This window comes from Pelophylax lessonae, assembly GCF_965119305.1.
Source record: "Pelophylax lessonae genome assembly, chromosome: 11".
Lineage (NCBI taxonomy): Eukaryota > Metazoa > Chordata > Amphibia > Anura > Ranidae > Pelophylax > Pelophylax lessonae.
The window spans coordinates 224,538,152-224,557,668 of NC_138778.1; the positions used below are offsets into that span (position 1 = coordinate 224,538,152).

At 42.2% G+C, this 19,517-nt stretch overlaps 1 protein-coding gene across 1 annotated transcript in view; it reads right to left on the bottom strand.

Annotated features, from left to right (window-relative positions):
- The window catches only part of BCAS4 (breast carcinoma amplified sequence 4), a 1,047,728-nt gene that overhangs the window by 124,449 nt on the left and 903,762 nt on the right, over positions 1–19,517 (bottom strand). Inside the window, exon 3 of the mRNA XM_082272208.1 lies at positions 13,645–13,746. Within this exon, the coding sequence (XP_082128334.1) occupies positions 13,645–13,746 (102 nt within the window). The remainder of the gene's footprint in view (positions 1–13,644; positions 13,747–19,517) is intronic.

Genomic DNA, 19,517 nt, shown 5'->3' on the forward strand with positions numbered 1-19,517 from the left:
CCTTCCTCCCTCCCCTCTGCAGTCTTCTGGGATACTGACAGGTCCCAGAACACTGCATCCACCACTCACGACGCGCAGCGCGACTCGCTAATGCGCAGTGGGCACCCAGCTGTGAAGCCGCAAGTTGTTACAGCTGGGTGCCCATAGTGAAGATGCAGGCGCCGGGGACCAAGGACAGCGGGTGGGACCGGCTGGGGTGAGCTCGCCACTGGGAGTGGCTGTTTTTTAAAAGTCAGCAGCTACACTTTTTGTAGCTGCTGACTTTTATTTTTACCACAGGTGAACTCTTCTTTCTTTAACCACTTGCCGACTGCCTAACGCCGATCTACGTCGGCAGTCAGCCCCTCACAGGCAAAGTGACGTAGGGCTACGTCACTAGCTTGTGAGGGTCTAGGGAGCGAGTGCGCGCCCCCGGAGGCGTGCTCCCGCTCCCGCGTGGTCACGGACCCCCCCGCGCGTGTGACCAGCGGACCCGATGTCCGCCGGTCACTCGGCGATCGGCGCGGGAGAGGGAGAATGTCAGGCAGCTTGTGTAAACAAGCCACCTGTCATTCTCCTCGCTGTAAAAACACTGATCACACGGATCTACTATGTAGATCCGTTGATCAGTGTCCTTACAGCTCAAGCCACAGCCAATCACAGTAGAAAGCAAGCCCCTAGGGACACACACAGCCCCTCCCTCCCAAATAAAGTTAACCCCTTCACTACCAGTGTATTTTTACAGTAACAGTGCATATATATAGCACTGATTACTGTAGAAATGTCACTGGTACCCCCAAAAATATCAGTCAAGGGTCCGATCTGTCCGCCGCAATGTCGCAGTCCCGCAAAAAAAATCGCAGATCGCCGCCATTACGCGTTAAAAAAAAAAACAACAAAAATGACAAAAATCTTTCCCTTTGTTAGTAAATGCGATAACTTTTGCGCAAACCAATCAAAATACGCTTTTTGCGATTTTTTTTACCAAACATATGTAGCATAAAACAAATTGGCCTAAAATGTTAAAAAATTTTGATTTTTACATTTTTTTTGGGGGGGGGAATTTCATATAAAAAAATGTGAAAAATGTTGCTATTTTTGCAAAATTGACGCTCTTTTTTTGTTAATAGCGCGTGATCAAAAAATCGCACAGGTGACCAAATACCACCAAAAGAAAGCTCTGTTTGTGGGAAAAAAAGGACGCCAAATTTGTTTAGGTACAGCGTCGCACGACCGCGCAATTGTCCGTTAAAATCACACAGTGCCGAATCGCAAAATACCCCCTGGTCGGAATGGGGGTAAAATCTTCTGGGGCTTAAGTGGTTAAAGGTGCCAGATTTTAAAAAAAATGACAGTATTCAAAACAGCCGATCTTGGCTTTCTGAAAGTTTTAAGTGCAGAGTGGGGGTTTGGGATCTTATAGACCCCAGATCCCTCCATAAAGAGTACCTGTCACTGCCTATTTCTGTCACAAGGGATGTTTACATTACTATAGGCTTACCTATAGGTACAAACAAGGGGAGTTTACTTCCTCTTTAAGTAGAATAATGCATAAAATCCACACAGAGGGCCAACACGTTTCGTCCTTTAGGCCTTAGCCATGGCTGGAAATACTATACAAAAACAGTAAATATATATGAATAAAAACTACATGTAATTATGGGGAGGAGCACACATGAACTAGTTTGTACACTATATAGTATAAACTACGAAACGGAATGTTTGTATAGTATTTGTGTGGCTTTTGTATAGTATTGCAAGCCATGACTAAGGCCTAATGGCCGAAACGCGTTGGCCCTCTGAGAGTGGTTTTAAGCATTGTTCTACTTAAATAAAGGCTATTGGCTTGTGGATTTGACCGTAGTGCAGGCATTTCTTCAAGATTCAGATTCTACACTTCTAATCCTGACCAGGAAGTGACATCGCGGTCCCTCTGAGCTCTCTCCCTGTGCATTCCACGGACTCCGGAAGCTTCGGTTACCACCAAGGAACCCTGTATGCCGACAGAACCAGCGGAAGAATCGCCATCAAGGACCCCCAGGATCGTGATTCAGAGACATGCCACTATATGCTTTTAAATAAGCTTACCTTGTGAATACGTTTTTTTTTTTATAATCCTATTAAAAACAGTATTCTGCTGCACTTAGAAGGCGCTGTGCTTTCTCTTGTACTTCCAGAGTAACTTCTAAATCTTCAACAAGCACCCACAACAGTGGGCAGAAGGTCCAGCCAGTTTCCAGGACAATTTTACTTTATACTGCTACCCCCTTCACCCCCAGTTTGACTATTGATACAGTGAACTCACCTTGCACCAATTATTTTGTTTTTTTTTGTCATATTATGTTGATACTGTCTCTCAGTAGCACAACGCACTTACGGCCTGGTGGTGAGTTGTTGACAACCAGTAGATACCGGAGTCAGAGTTGAGGAGTATCGGACTGCACTTGGTCCAATAATGTATATCCTGACCACTAAAATAAACAGATAGCAATCAAAGAGGGGATGTAAACTAAGTATAAATCCTACCTTCCCTCCAACAAACCTTCCAAGCCAGACCACTGGACAAATATCCCAGCACACAAAGCCATCACATCCACAAAACCCCCCCCCAAAAAAACCATCACATTCTCCCCCCCAACTAACTATTCTCACACCCCCCCAATAAGACCATTCACTCATGGTCAATGGGCATGGTCTGGCTTGGAAGGTTGGTTAGAGGGAAAGGGGATTTATACTTAGTTTACTTCCCTTCTTTTGATTGCTATCTGTTTTTTTTTAGTGGTCAGGATATACAAGATGTGCTTTAACTGCAGACTTTCATTTGAGGGTATTTACATCCAAATCAGGTCAACGGTGTAGGAATTACAACAGTTTGTATATGTGCCTCCCACTTTTTAAGGGACCAAAAGTAATGGGACAGATTAACAATCATAAATCAAACTTTCACTTTTTAATACTTGGTTGCAAATCCTTTGCAGTCAATTACAGCCTGAAGTCTAGAAGGCATAGACATCACCAGACGCTGGGTTTCAATCCCTGGGGATGCTCTGCCAGGCCTCTACTGCAACTGTCTTCAGTTCCTGCTTGTTTTGGGGGCTTTTTCCCTTCAGTTTTGTCTTCAGCAAGTGAAATGCATGCTCAATCGGGTTCAGGTCAGGTGATTGACTTGGCCATTGCATAACATTCCGCTTCTTTCCCTAAAAAAACTCTTTGTTTGCTTTCGCAGTCTGCTTCGGGTCATTGTCCATCTGCACTGTGAAGCGCCGTCCAATGAGTTCTGAAGCATTTGGCTGAATATGAGCAGATAATATTGCCCGAAACACTTCAGAATTTATCCTGCAGCTTTTGTCAGCAGTCACATCATCAATAAATACAAGAGAACCAGTTCCATTGGCAGCCGTACATGCCCACACAACGACACTACCACCACCATGCTTCACTGATGAGTTGGTATGCTTTGGATCATGAGCAGTTCCTTTCTTTCTCCATACTCTTCTCTTCCCATCACTCTGGTACAAGTTGATCTTGGTCTCAACTGTCCATAGGATGTTGCTCCAGAACTGTGAAGGCTTTTTTAGATGTTGTTTGGCAAACTCTAATCTGGCCTTCCTGTTTTTGAGGCTCACCAATGGTTTACATCTTGTGGTGAACCCTCTGTATTAACTCTGGTGAAGTCTTCTCTTGATTGTTGACTTTGACACACATACACCTACCTCCTGGAGAGTGTTCTTGATCTGGCCAACTGTTGTGAAGGGTGTTTTCTTCACCAGGGAAAGAATTCTTCGGTCATCCACCAAAGTTGTTTTCCGTGGTCTTCCGGGTCTTTTGGTGTTGCTGAGCTCAACGGTGCGTTCTTTCTTTTTAAGGATGGTCCAAACAGTTGATTTGACCACATCTAATGTTTTTGCTATCTCTCTGATGGGTTTGTTCTGTTTTTTCAGCCTAATGATGGCTTGCTTCACTGATAGTGACAGCTCTTTGGATCTCATATTGAGAGTTGACAGCAACAGATTCCAAATGCAAATAGCACACTTGAAATGAACTCTGGACCTTTTATCTGCTCCTTGTAAATGGGATAATGAGGGAATAACACACACCTGGCCATGGAACAGCTGAGCAGTCAATTGTCCCATTACTTTTGGTCCCTTAAAAGGTGGGAGGCACATATACAAACTGTTGTAATTCCTACACCTTTCACCTGATTTGGATGTAAATACCTTCAAATTAAAGCTGAAAGTCTGCAGTTAAAGCACATCTTGTTTGTTTCATTTCAAATCCATTGTGGTGGTGTATAGAGCCAAAAAGATTAGAATTGTGTCAATGTCCCAATATTTAAGGACCTGACTGTACATTATTGGACCAAGTGCAGTGTTGGACACCTTTATGTAATATATGCACTGGATTCACATTAGTGTGGATGGACTGTCTTTATTATTAATATTTATAGTTAATGTTGTCATTTCATACAGCGCAACTTTTTTTTTGGCTAATATGTGTTTTGGAGTATACCAGTACAGTGTGGGGCAATTGGGAAAAAAAAAAAGGCCGGGGTCTACTTTCTACACATGTCTGCAGGTAGGGCAGCCCATTGAAAAGAATAGGCAGCCCTACCCACAGAACGCAGCTGCACCAAGCCTGTAAACCAGGCATGTCCAACCCGCTGCCCGTATGCGGCCCGGAACCGCAGGCAATGCGGCCCACCAGCAGCGTCGGCTCCCGGATCCCTGCAAGGGCCGTACGATCTCCTGGCTGCTGCAGGAAACTAGGACGTCTGCAGTCTGTGACTGAGCCGATGCTTCCTGTATAGTTCCGCCTCTGTCACAGACGGAGTGATATGAAATGCAGGGAAGGGGGCGGCGGGGGTTTTATTACTTATATACTTTTACTGTAGTATAGTTAAGGTGTATATAGTATATATACTATACTATAGTATATATTTTATATGTGGCCCGAGAAAATTTCTCTACACTCAGTGTGGCCCAGAGAAGCCAAAAGGTTGGACACCCATGCTGTAAACCAAACCTTATGAAATATTCCATAGAAATACAATATATAAAGTAATAATTGTATCAAAGGTGGGAACAATAAACTTTATAATGAAGGTATGCTGGACAGCCACTGAAATATCTATTGAATATTTAAAATTAATAGACACACCAAGAGCAGTTTTGATAAAAAGCATAAAACAAAACTTTACTGGACATCAAAATACATAAAGCTTCTTACATATAAAAGTTACCATAAACATTAACAAGACTCAAAACATACACTCCTATTCCCAATATCCCGAAGAAAGGTCAAATAATACTTAACCTCCCTGGCGGTGATCCCGAGCGTGACTCAGGGTTAATTTTTTTTCTATCAGGAGCGGTAACCCCGAGTCACGCACGGGGTAGTATTGCAGAGTGCCAGCGGAGCCCCCTTAGCTCCCCGGGTAATGCACTTACCTTGTCCCGGCGATCCAGCGATGTCCTTCGCTCCGATCGCCAGGTGACCGGCGTCTAACTTCCTGGTTCCGTTCCCTGCGAGCAGAGGCGGCGCACGGGAGCGGGACTGGGCGGGAGTTTCAATTAGTAAAAATAAATAAAAGAGTTGATACAATGTAATCTGAGAGGATTACACTGTATCACCTCAGATTACCTCAGATCTGACAGTACAGTGCCCCTTCTGACATTATATTGTGATTTGTGCCCAAAATAAATATATATTATGGCATCAAAAAAGCGCCAGTTTACTAAAGCGCTTTTGGACCAGCTGAGTGACAGCAGCAGCGACAGCGACCCGGAGGTGCTCGCGGAACTGAGCGATATTTAGTCGTGGGGTGATTTGTTGTCTGACACTGACATGGATCTGGCAAGTGACAATGGCGATGATCCTGCACCTGACCTCAGCGATGTGCGCACTTGGTGCGCTATTGATTGTGATGCGGACCAGGTAGCGCCCCCAAGATTCCCGTTCACTGGATAGACTGGGATGAAGGTAGATGTCGAGCGTGACAACCCTCTGGCATACCTGCAAATATTTCTCACTGAGGAGGTAATTGAAAAAATTGTCACGGAGACGAATCGCTACCAAGAGCAGCAATCCGCTACGCTGCATGCCAGGTTTTCCAGAAGCAAAAAGTGGGAACCGGTGACGAAAGAGGACATGTGGCAGTTTCTGGGACTCCTCTTTCTTCAGGGGTTGGTGGGGAAACCGTTCCAGAAATGGTACTGGACCACCAACAGGTTACTGGCCACTCCGTTTTTTGGCACCGTGATGTCTGAATATCGCTTCTCCCTGATTATGAAGTATTTCCACTTCACAAACAATGATGAGTTTGATGAGGCCACGCATCCTGCACCCAAACTGAAAAAAATCTAGGAGGCATGGCAAATTATTGTGGCCAATTTCCAGCGGACCTACGTGCCAGAAAGGGACGTCAGCGTGGATGAGAGTTTGATGGCCTACAAGGGACGCCTAAGCTGGATTCAGTACATTGCATCCAAAAGAGCGCGGTTTGGCATCAAATCCTATATGCTCTGCGAGTCATCCACGGGGTACATCTGGAATTCGGTAATTTACACCGGTAAAGGCACTAAATTCAACCCCAGGTACAGTGGCTATGGGATGGCCACATCATCCGTCCTTACACTGGAGCCATTGCTGAACCAGGGATATTGTGTGACCACGGACAATTTCTATACGTCCCCGGAACTATATAAGGTTTTGCTACAAAATAAAACCGACGCATATGGTACCGTTAGGCCTAACCGACGAGACATGCCATCTTTGTTTGCCAAAAAAAAAACTAAAAACCGGAGAAATGGTTGCCTGGCAGAAGGGTAAGATGATGGCAATGCGATGGCGAGACAAGAAGGACGTGTGTCTCATGAGCACTGTGCACAATACCTCCACTGCCATGGTCCACACAAAATGTGGGAAAGATGTGCTGAAGCCGCAGGTCGTGATAGACTATAACAAAACAATGGGAGGTGTCGACAGAGCCGATCAGGCCATGACCTTCGATCCGGCTATGCCCAAACAGCAAAAAAAATATTATAAAAAATATTCAGATATCTTCTGGAACAATGTCTTTGGAACGCTTATATCCTGCACAGAGCAAAGAGTGACAAGCCTCTTGCTCATTCTGAGTTTGTCTGGAAGGTGGCTGAGCAGATTTTTGTAAAGCAACAGACACCATCAGGAGTTGTAAATAGACCTGGACATTGCGCTGTTGACGTTGTCAACCCAGAACGCCTGAGCGGTCGTCACTTTGCAGACTATATCCCGCCAACCGCAAAAAAGGCAGCACCGACCAGGATGTGCGTAGTTTGCTGCTCAAAACGAGATAGCAATGGAAAGAAAGTCCGAAAGGAAACCAGGTTCCATTGTCCTGATTGTGACGTCGGACTTTGTGTAGTTCCTTGTTTCAAAATTTATCACACGCAGGATGTTTATTGAATTTTCTTTGTTTGACAAATTTCATTATTTACTACATTATTGAATAAAATTACATTATTTATTAGATTATAATTCATGATTTTGTGTTTCAAAGTTTATCACATCTGGGATGTCTACTAGAGTCTTGTTTGGTCAGGTTTAAGTCAGTAATTACTAAGAATTGTAGGCCTATAATACATAGCACCAAATTCCCATGCAAAAAATTGTACCGCTTTTGGTACAAAATTCCAGACATAATCATACCGCCAGGGAGGTTAAAGCGGTGTTCCAGCCCCCCCTCCAAACATTTAAAGTCAGCAGCTACACATACTGTAGCTGCTGACTTTTAATATTAGGACACATACCTGTCCTGGATGTCGGCACCGCAGCTAATGTTTCCATCGGCTGTCGGATGCTGCCACCGCCATTGGCGGTGAGGGAACCCAGCAGTGAAGCCTTGCGGCTTCACACTGTGCATGCGCGAAACAGGCTGCGCTCTCTTACTGGCCTAGAAGCAGAGGAAGGAGGAGGGGGCTGAATTTCTGACGTACCTCGCGAGGTCCGACGGAATTGGGGACAGGGTACCTGTCAAAAACAGGTACCCGCTCCCCCCCGAAAGGTGCCAAATGTGGCACCGGGGGGGGGGGGGGGACGGGGAGACAGATAAGCGGAAGTTCAACTTTTGATTGGAACTCCGCTTTGACTCTGGCAACAGCCTGCACTCAATATTTGGACAGGACAATGAGGAGGTTTTTTTGCTGTATGCTTTCCTTGCACAGCTCCAAAAACAAACCTCTCTTTCCCCCATCCTATAGACTAGACTCTATTTGTAGTCCTCTAGACCAGCGACCACCCACAGGATGTAAATGTTTCTGCTGACCACTCACAGGTTGTTTTGTGAGTGATGTCAGCAAGACATGGTTGCACTTCCCCCCCCCCCCCCAAAATCACATTTAATTGGCTATGCGGCAGCCATCTTTACACACGACGTCAAAGCTCACCAAACCACCTGTGGGTGAGAGATATTATTACACATGTATGGGAACATTTGTCATGAATTGGTTAAAAATATCCACAACTGATACAATCCACCTGTTAATCCCATACATAGGCAATAATTACAATTCATACAATTCTATTTCTCGTAGGGGCCTAGCTTTTCCCTATATACATCACACACATCACACAATTCATAGTTACAAAAATATGCCTACAACATGCATAAGTTAATTATCTTCAAATAAGGATGTACAATGTATATGTAATAAATATCCTAAACAGTTACTCAAAGATGGAATCAAGATAGAATCTTCATAGTTCGTTGCTCAGAGTCTAAACTGCTTATCAAGTCTAAAGCAGACATGTTTTTCCTTTTGTGTTCCAAAAACATCTCCTTTGTCTGAACCCTTGCTTGTTTCAAAAGCCCTAAATGGAAAAGGGAAAAGGTGTGGTAGCGCTGCCAAAGGACAAATTTATATATGTGCAAAAAAATATATACATGTGTAAATAATAAATAAATACTGTGTGTAATATGTATGAACAAAGGTGTGCTCAAAAGTACCTTAAAAAATACATGAAAAATAAATCAGGATCAATCAATAAAAACCTGATACCAATAAATAAATAAGTGCAAACCAATATTGAATCAATATCAATAAATAAATATAGAATCCAATAATCTCAGTTTGCAAAAATGCTAAATTAGCCATAGTGCTGAAAATCAAGACATCATATGTGCAGAATCATAAAAATAAATACATAGATAAAAACCAATAAATAGGATGATAAAAAGTATATATATAGAAAAGTACTAAAAATGGCAAAATCAGTTCAAATAAATAACATGGAAAATTAAATAAATTATGAAGTCCAAATGCTCCAAATCAGGGTTCTTTAAGCTATGGTCCTCCAGTTGTTCAGGAACTATAGTTCCCATTATGCCTAGTCATGTCTGTTAATGTCAGAGTTTTACAATGCCTCATGTGACTTGTAGTTCTGCAACAGCTGGAGGGCCGTAGTTTGAGGATCCCTGCTACAAATGGTGTACACTTTCGACCCCTGCAGGGGTACTCCCATCCGGTGAGTGCGGTCCTATTGGGGGAGCACTATTTCACTGTTGCACATACCTGCAAGGATTGATTCTGATAACTACGGACATTCTTTGCACCTTTTTTTGCACTTTGCACCATTTGGACTTCATAATTTATTTAATTTTCCATGTGTTATTTATTTGAACTGATTTTGTGATTTTTTAATACTTTCTATATATTTTTTTTATCCTCAGATTTATTGATTTTATCTATGTATTTATTTTTATGATTCTGCACATATGATGCATTGATTTTGAGCACCACGCTAATTTTTGCATTCTTGCGCATTGAGATTATTGTATTCTATATTGGTTTGCACTTATTTATTTATTGGTATCAGGTTTTTATTGATTGATCCTGATTTATTTTTCATGTATTTTTTAGGGCACATTTGAGCTCACCTTTGTTCATACATATTACACACAGTATTTATTTATTTATTATTTACACATTCATATATTTTTTTGCACATATATGAATTTGTCCTTTGGCAGCGCCACCACACCTTTTCCCTTTTTCATCTTGCTGTACCCCTTTTGGGGTATTTGAGGTAGGCAGCAGCCTTTTTAGTCCTTAGATATCCTGGCGCGGAATCTAATTAAATGAATTCAAAAGTCCTAAACACCACCTCCCCATACTTCTTGTTACATGTTTAGCTTCTAATCCAATCGGATTGGTTTATTTGCATATCATTAGGGGGAACCTAGCTTATTAACACAGAATATAACTAACAAATACATTTGTATATTGTAAACAGGCTTTCCTTCCGGGGTCTGGGTGGGTGCAGGCGTTTCTGGCCAGTTGCTGTTAGTAGCGATTGGTCCGCTCGTTCTGTCCCTCCCAGCTCCAAATGTGATATGAGGAGTGTGTTGCGCTGCGTGCTCACACCCTCCGTAGAAGTCCGTGACGACGAAACGCGTAAGCGCATGAGCACGCAGTCACCTCCAGAGACGTTTAACGTCACGTACCCGGAACTCGCTGACTCTTGGCGCCGAGCGGTGAGTTGTATCCTGGCACAGACGCAAGTGATTTTACATGCTATATTGAAATTATTTACATGTGAGTGCAATAAATTTGGGGAACGGGAAGCATTATGTATTAATAAATGTGTTTTGCGGAATTACGCTATGGGTCCCTTTTGTTTGCTTCACATGGTACGAGTATTGCTATACATCTAATGGAAGCCTATGTCAGCCTTGATATCAGATGCTGGTGGATGCTGGAGTGATCTTCATTGACCATTACTATTGTCTGATATGGGATACCTGGTTCCATTTTAAAGGCTTCATATACTCTTGGGTCCGGTGAGTGTGCATTACTACGGGGACACTTTGTGGTATGGTGAAGGTGGTCCAGCTATCCGGAGGCTCCCACTGTGGTGAAGGCTACATTACATTTGGAACCTATGAACTGTATATGAACTGTTCTGACAAGCATTGATCCTAATTCATATGGATATTTAGTGTCATGAGCATATTAATAGGAGATTGTTCCACATACATTGAATGTCTATAGAATATATATGTACAAATGTAGTGGTCACCTATGATTCTCTTAAAAAACTGATTTGAGCGCTGCTAGTGTGATTATGATGCTATATATTCACCCCATCTTTTTTTTAAACAATACATTTGCAATAAAATCATCAAATATCCATAGCAACACACTAATACAGGTGTATATGATTATATTATTTTGTATACTGTGTACATAAATTAACATACACTCTTCAAAGTTTTCCAAAGTCTACTACTTTGGTAATGTGCAGCGTGCAAAAGCTTCCTTAGAGCCCTTTCACACTGAGGCGCATTTCAAGTGCTTTGGCTCTAAAGAAAAAAAAAGGCCCTGAAAAGCTCACAAAAACCTATTTCCATTAAAATCAATAAATGCTTTCACATTGGGGCGGTGCGGTGAAAAAAAATTCCTGAAAGCAGCATCTTTGGACCAAAAAAAAGCCCCCAAAAAGTCCCTCTCCATTGAAATGAATGGGATGCGCCTCAAAAGCACCTCAAAATGGTCCCTGAAGCAGTTTTTGACTCACGTGTCCTTAAAAAAAGCGCACTGCTAACACCTAAAAAGCACTACAAAAGCGCTCAGCATTTTATGGGCAGTTTTCAAGCACCTCAGCGCCAGTTCACATATATGCGATGACATACAACACTCTGGGGGATATTTACTAAAACTGGTGCGCACAGAATCTGGTGCAGCTGCGCATAGTAAACAAATCAGCTTCCAGGTTTTGTCAAAGCTTATTTGAACAAGCTGAAGTTAGAAGCTGATTGGTTACTCTGCACCATTGCACCAGATTCTGTATTCACCAGTTTTAGCAAATCTTCCCCTCTGTATGAATCCCCCCCAGTGTATATTACTCGAAAAAATAATCATCCTTGTCAAAAAAAACAAAAAACAAACACACACTCACGGGAGTGAGAAAACATTTATAAATTGCAGTCGTAAATAAACAAACTAGTGGTGAACCGAAATGAAAATTCTGGACCGAAACAGGAAATTCAGGATGAACTTGGCTGAAAATGGACAGTCTTTGGAATATATATATATATATATATATATATATATATATATATATATATATATACATACATATGTATATATATATATATATATATATATATATATATATATTATATTTGACATTTTAATTAAAGTAGAACTATAAGCAAAACTTTTTTTTTTAATTTTGAATAGAGTAATGGAGGGTTATAACCCCTGTCAGATTTTATTTTGCCATCTGTGCCCCATTGTGGATATTTCCCTTCACTTCCTGTCTCATAACCAAAAAGGGAGAGAGAGGAACTCCCTGCAAATAAAAGAAATTCCTTGGGGACCCCCAGGTCACCAGAACTAGTGTCCCCATTGGAAGATTTCCCCACTATTACTTTTCTGGATTAAACCCAAAATTTGGGATTTTCTGGAGAAATAGAGAGGGTGAATCTCCTTAACGGGGACACACACAGCAATAAAAATTGACAGGGATTCTAATCCCTCTCCACTCTTTCCAAAACTAAAAAAAAAAAAAGTTTTGCCTTTAGTTATACTTTAATACCATTATAATTAATTATTAATCATTAATATCATTAATTTAAATTAATATAAATGTATTTTCGGCACCTTTTCGGCCCACGGGCTGCTTTCATACTGAGCAATTTTTGAAGCGCTAAATAGACATGAAAAGCTCAGGAAAAATGCATTCTTTTAAATTCGATGTATGTCTTTACACTGGTGTGCTGCAGTGTTAAAAATTCTACTTGCTGCATTTTTGGTCGGTTACAAAAAAAAACGCACCTCCCCGTTGAAATGCATTAACCTCCCTGGCAGAATGATTCCTTCGGATTTTAGGTGCTGAAAGCGGTACAATTATTTTGCATGTAATTCTTAAGAATGAGCAGCCCAAACCAACTATTTACATATGATTTTTTTTTTTTACTGTGCGTTCTTCTTTATAACATCTCAGGTATGATAAATTTTGAAACACAAAATCATAAATTATAATATAATAAATAACTATAAATACGTTAAAGTATGTATGTATATATATATATATATATATATATATATATATATATATATACATAAAATGTACAGTAAAACTGCAGGAAAGGGCACTGGGGGGGCAAACTAATGTGAATTTATTTTATTTTTCAATGTATCAGTGTGTTTGGTGTGTTTTACTTTTTGAATTTGCCGCCGGTTCCACCCCCCTGCGAGTGTCACGTCGCAGGAGACGGAAGCCGGGGCACACAGAGGATCGGGAGGAAGATCCGCTGCCGCACACCGCAGGGATACATCGCTGGATCCTGGGGACAAGGTGAGTACCCTCTCTAACAGGATCCAGTGATCTTCCTGGCAGTACCCCGACTGTGGCTCGGGGTTACCGCTTTTGGCACTAAAATTTAACCCACTCGGGAATACCACTAGGAAGGTTAAAAATGTGGCAAAAACGCATCCGTGTTGCGTTTTTGAGTCACATGACCCACGAAAATTGCACAGTAAACATGGTAAAATCGCTGCAAAATCACGGGGGTTTATCGGCATCTTTTTTTTTTATTGGTAAAGGGCCTATAACCCAATTTTCAGCCGATAATTTTCACCAGCTCACATATCGGTGCATCCCTAATACAAACCGGTAACAAACCTCCAGCTTATCTACTCGCTTGTAGATCTTGTTCAGTTCCTCCACTTTGAATTTCACAGCCGGGATTTTATCTTCCAGAATGATAGAAGATTCGTTTCTGACCTGTAAAAGGCAACAGAGTAAATTAGAGAATGGAATGAGTCTTCTACACAGACATAGTTTAAAGCAGGGATTCCCAAACTACGGCCCTACAGTTGTTCAGGAACTACAATTCCCATCATGCCTAGTCATGTATGTGAATGTCAGAGTTTTACAATGCCTCATGGGATGTGTAGTTCTGCAACAGCTGCAGGGCCATAGTATGGGAATCCCTGGTTTAAAAAATAAGTCCACCCTAAAACTAAAATCCCTGCATCTATATATCTCCACGATCTAACACTAACCTATCTAGCCCTGTGAAGAAGAAATTTGAGGCCGAACCGACCCGATCCCACGCTGAGCTGTCAGCTGCAACATTGCTGTGGATCTCCCAGTAGCCAGCAACAATAGACCCATCCCTAACCAGTGGGTCTCTCCCATCAAAAATTGACACCCAGCAAAAAAATACCTACAGCAATATGGCACTTTTCCACTGCAAGTACAGGCTCGGCTCCACTCGGCCCTGCTTGGCTCGGTTTGGTTTTCCACTGCATGGTACCGCATGGTACGCTGTTGGAACGGTTCGGTACGGTTTGCTTTTCCACTAAAGTAGTAAGTGGGTGGGATAACAACGATTCTCTGACCAATCAGTGGCCAGTAGTGACAAAGGCGCTTTTCCACTGCATGGAACCAAACGGTTCGGCTCGCTTTTGTGCTTTTCCACTGCATGGTACCACATGGTACGGTGTTGGAACGGTTCGGTACGGTACGGCTGCGCTTTTCCACTACATGGAACCGAACGGTACGGCTCGCTTAAACAGTACCACCTCAGTTGTGGTTCCAAGAGGGCAGTACCGGTACCATATCCCACAATCCTTTGCATGCAGCCTTGACTGTTTGTCACTACTAGCCACTGATTGGTCAGAGAATCGTTGTTATCCTACCCACTTACTATTAGTGGAAAAGCAAACCGTATCAAACCGTTCCAACTCCGTACAATGCGGTACCATGCAGTGGAAAACCAAACAGAGCCAAGCAGGGCCGAGTGGAGCCGAGCCGGTACTTGCAGTGGAAAAGTGCCATAAACAGTCAAGGCTGCATGCAAAGGATTGTGGGATATGGTACCGGTACGGCCCTCTTGGAACCACAACCGAGGTAGTACTGTTTATAAGCAAGCCGTACTGTTCGGTTCCATGTAGTGGAAAAGTGCAGCCGTACCGTACCGAACCGTTCCAACACCGTACCATGCGGTACCATGCAGTGGAAAAGCGCAAAAGCGAGCCGAACCCTTCGGTTCCATGCAGTGGAAAAGTGCCATTACATTCAGTGTGTGAGGTGCCAGAACTGCGTTCCCCCGCGTTCCCGCTAAAAAAAAAAAAAAAAAAAAGCCCTGGTTACACCCATGAGATGATACCTAAGTGAATGTATGCGACACGGCATGTTATTACATATAGTTATGTAGTTTTTCCGATGCTTATGTACTGATTGTTGTCATTTTTCTTTTGGATAGGCCTAACTCCTTTGCTGTTAAGACATTGAGGTCCTGAGGAAGCAATTATGCGAAACGTGTTGACTTCTTGAAATATTCAAATATATATTGGTGTTTCAATATATGACAAATATTGTCCCATAATAGAATATATGTTTTTATTGATGCTTTTTATATAACATTTTGTAATAAACTTTCTTATTTTATTATAAAGGAGTGCCTGTTCCTCTCTTGATACCAGTAAAGTCCAAATTCCTTTAGTTTTCTAGTATTGATCTCTCTGGATGAGATACCCCTCTTGTAGTCTGTTCTTCCTTTTTTAATCCTACTTCCCGTACCAAGATGCAAGCTCAGAGATGGCACCATTATGTACATCCTGGTGCCTAAGCAGTTCTTGGCTGTGCTCACTGACACAGATCAGCCCCTGCTGCCACCTCTCATTTTGTAACTTTTAAGCCCCGTACACACGTTCAGTTAATCGGACGACTTATCGTTTGCATTTTGTTGCATGATACTAACATCGAATTCAACAATGCGTACAAACCGTATATGATTTTTGTCGTACAATTCGGGAAAAGCTTCCTGGTTGCTTAGCTACGTATCAGATAGTGCAAAACAAAAACAATGGCAGCCAGGCTTTTTCCCTGCTATTTTAGTGTTTCTGATCATGCGCGGTCTTTGTTGATCGATTTTTAGCGGACACATACTGTACTGATGAAACAATTGTCATTCGCGGGGCTATCGTACGACAGAAGTTTTCCTGTTTGTCCCTTCGGATTTTGTTGGACCAACTGTCGTGATCGGCTTTCGAAAGCTGTTTACTAATGATCAGATTATCGTGCGATCAGGTCGAAAGCGAGTTTTATCGTACGATTATCGGAACGTGTGTACGGGGCATTAGCAATGTTACAATTCACTGTACGGTCTGATCACTGAGGGAGAGGAGACTGAGGAAATGCTTCTTCTTGCCTATTACAAAATTACAATGTTGCAGTTTGATCGCTGAGGGGAGAGGAGACTGAGGAAATGCTTCTTCTTGCCTACTACAAAATTACAATGTTGCAGTTTGATCACTGTGGGGAGAGGACACTGAGGAAATGCTTCTTCTTGCCTACTACAAAATTACAATGTTGCAGTTTGATCACTGTGGGGAGAGGAGACTGAGGAAATGCTTATTCTTGCCTAATACAAAATTACAATGTTGCAGTTTGATCACTGTGGGGAGAGGAGATGGAGGAAATGCTTCTTCTTGCTTGTTACAAAATTACAATGTTGCAGTTTGATCACTGTGGGGAGAGGAGACTGAGGAAATGCTTCTTCTTGCCTACTACAAAATTACAATTTTGCAGTTTGATCGCTGAGGGGAGAGGAGACTGAGGAAATGTTTCCTTCTGCCTGCAGCAGACTGATGACGTCATCTCAGCCTAGGCAAAGTCACTGAAATGGATCTCAATGATAGCTTTTTAATAAAGGTTTTCTGAAAAATAATACTGGTGCTTGGCATTGTGACATGAATTCATACAGACTTATGATTTATTTCTGTGAATTATTTTAAATTCCAAGCAGCACCACATGACCCAGATTATTTTTTGCTTTTCTACTTTTTCCAGCTGCTGCCTCTTGGTAGTTGACAGCCACAGTACACATTAGAGGAAGAGAATTACAGGTTGTTTTTTTTTTTTTTTTTTTATTGGAATTGATTCTAATTTTCATTTTCTTGTCTTTTTTGAGCAACACATGACAGTGTAAAGCTTTAGTCATGCTCTTTATGACAGGATACAAACAGTTGATTATAAATTCAGGTAACTGGAAAATCAATATGTGAACATCAAAACAAACGTAACGGATGAACAAAAAGGTAATCCACTTTTCCATCCCTTTTATCTCGCTGCAAGTCAACTAGTCAGGACGGGGAACAAAGGGACCCTCTGCAGTCTTTAATGATGCAAAACAGACACAATGCTCCCAGTAGGTGGAGACAATTCGATCTGAACTGCTTAAAGGAATGATGACCAGAATTTGTATTTATTTTTTAATTTATTTACAGTGCATTTCAGGAAAGTATTCACGGCGCTTTACTTTTTCCACATTTTGTTATGTTACAGCCTTATTCCAAAATTCATTATTTTCTTCAAAATTCTACAAACAATCCCCCATAATGACAACGTGAAAGAAGTTTGTTTGAAATCTTTGCAAATTTATTAACCGCTTGCCGACCGCCGCAAGTACATATACTGCGGCGGTCAGCCCCTCACAGGCAGAGTGAGGTATCGGTACGTCATTGGCCTGTGAGGCTCTGTGGCTTTCCAAATCATGTCCAATCAACTGAATTTACCACAGGGGGACTCCAATCAAGTTGTAGAAACATCTCAAAGATAATCAGTGGAAACAGGATGCACCTGAGCTCAATTTTGTGTGTCATGCCAAAAGCTTTGAATACTTATGTATATGGGATTTTTTTTGTTTTTTTATTTTTAATAAATTTGCAAAGATTTCAAACAAACTTCTTTCACGTTGTCATTATGGGGAATGTTTGTAGAATTTTGAGGAAAATAAAGAATCTAATCTATTTTGGAATAAGTGTCGGTTCACACTATGGCGATCCGACTTCAGGGGGCGACCTGTGAAGCCGCGTGCACCGCGACTTCGGCGCGACTTGCACGGACTTCACATAATGGAAGTCAATGCAAGTCGCTCCGATGTCGCCCCGAAGTAGTACAGGAACTATTTCCTAAGTCAGATCGACTTGAGTCGCTCCTATTAGAACGGTTCCCGTAGCACAGAATGGACCGCGACTTATCAGGCTGACAAGTCGCCTGACAAAAATGTGGAAAAAAGTGAATACTTTCCGGATAGACTGTATTTTAGTTCATAAGAAAACTTGAATGATAATTTTGATTTTGTAATGTGCCAGGACAAGGCCATCTAATACCCAGAGCGAAGATGCCAAACGGAGCCCCCTCCCTCAAAATGTGACCCCCCCAAATCCCCTCTCCTAGCACTTATTTTCTCCCCTCAATCATCCCTACTAGCACGAATCCCCCCCCCCCATTTTTTCTTCCTAACACAAATCCCCTGATCGACCTTCCTAGTACAAATCCCTTCTTCAAATTACCCCTTCTAGCAAAATCCCCCAAATCTTCACTGCGCCCAGGGCAGCTTCCCTTCCGCCCACCCCTTGTTCTGGCCCCGCTGAAGGGTGCTCCTCTGTCATTTATGTGTAATGTGAATATCAGGTTCACCTGAATTAAAAAAAAATAAAAATCTGTAAAAAATAAGGGCTTGACTGACCACCATAGGGATTTCTATCCTTACACTGCAGCCTCTATTATGGTTAAAGGAACAGTAATAGGGGAAACACAGAAGATCATATAATCAGCTGGAGTCACTTCCATGTTCTCATCACTTCACATATAAAGGCTGCACAGCCGTCCTGCCGCTTCTCTTCTCCGTCCTGGAGCTTCTCTTCTGTAGTAACGTGCTGTGACGCTTCCAACAATCCACGCTTACTTACACAGAGCGACTAATGCAGCTTACTGACTCCGATTATATCACATGCAACCATCAACATCCAAAGTTGTACACAAATGGTAATATTCTAGACATGTGTCTAAGGATTGATCTGTATAGAGAAAGAAGAAAGAAAGAAAGAGATAGAAAGAAAGAGGAGGGAGGTAGACAGAAAGAGAAAATAGAGAAAGCCGAGAGAGAGAAAAAGCCCGGGAGGGAGGGGGAGAGAGAGAGAGAGAGAGAGAGAGACAGAGAGAGAGAGAAAGCATGGAGGGAGGGGGAGAGAGAGAGACAGAAAGAGAGAGAGAGAGAGAAAAAGCCGAGAGGGAGGGAGAGAGAGAGAGAAAGCCGTAAGGGAGGGATGGGGAGAGAGAGACAGAGAGAGAGAAAAAGCAGAGAGGGAGGGAGAGAGAGACTAAGCTAAAAAAGAAAGCTGGGAACAAGTGAAAGAGAGAAAAGCAAGAAAGAGAAAGCCAGGAGAGAAAGATCACCAAGAAAAAGAGAGAAAAACTAAGAAAGTCAGATAGAAAGCTGGGAGAGATAGAACACGACAAAAGCGAAAAGGAAACCCAAGAAAGTGAGAGAAAGCTGGAAGACAGAAAGAGAAAGAAAAGAAAGAGAAAGCTGGAAGAGAGAGAGAGAGAGAAAGAGCCAAGAAAAATAGACAAAGCCAAGAAAGAGAGAGAAAGTCGATAAAAGAGAGAGAAAGCTGGGAAAGAGAAAGAGAGCCGGGAAAGAGAGAGAAAGCCAGTAAAGAGAGAGAGAGAGAAAGCTTATATATAGAGAGAGAAAGCCT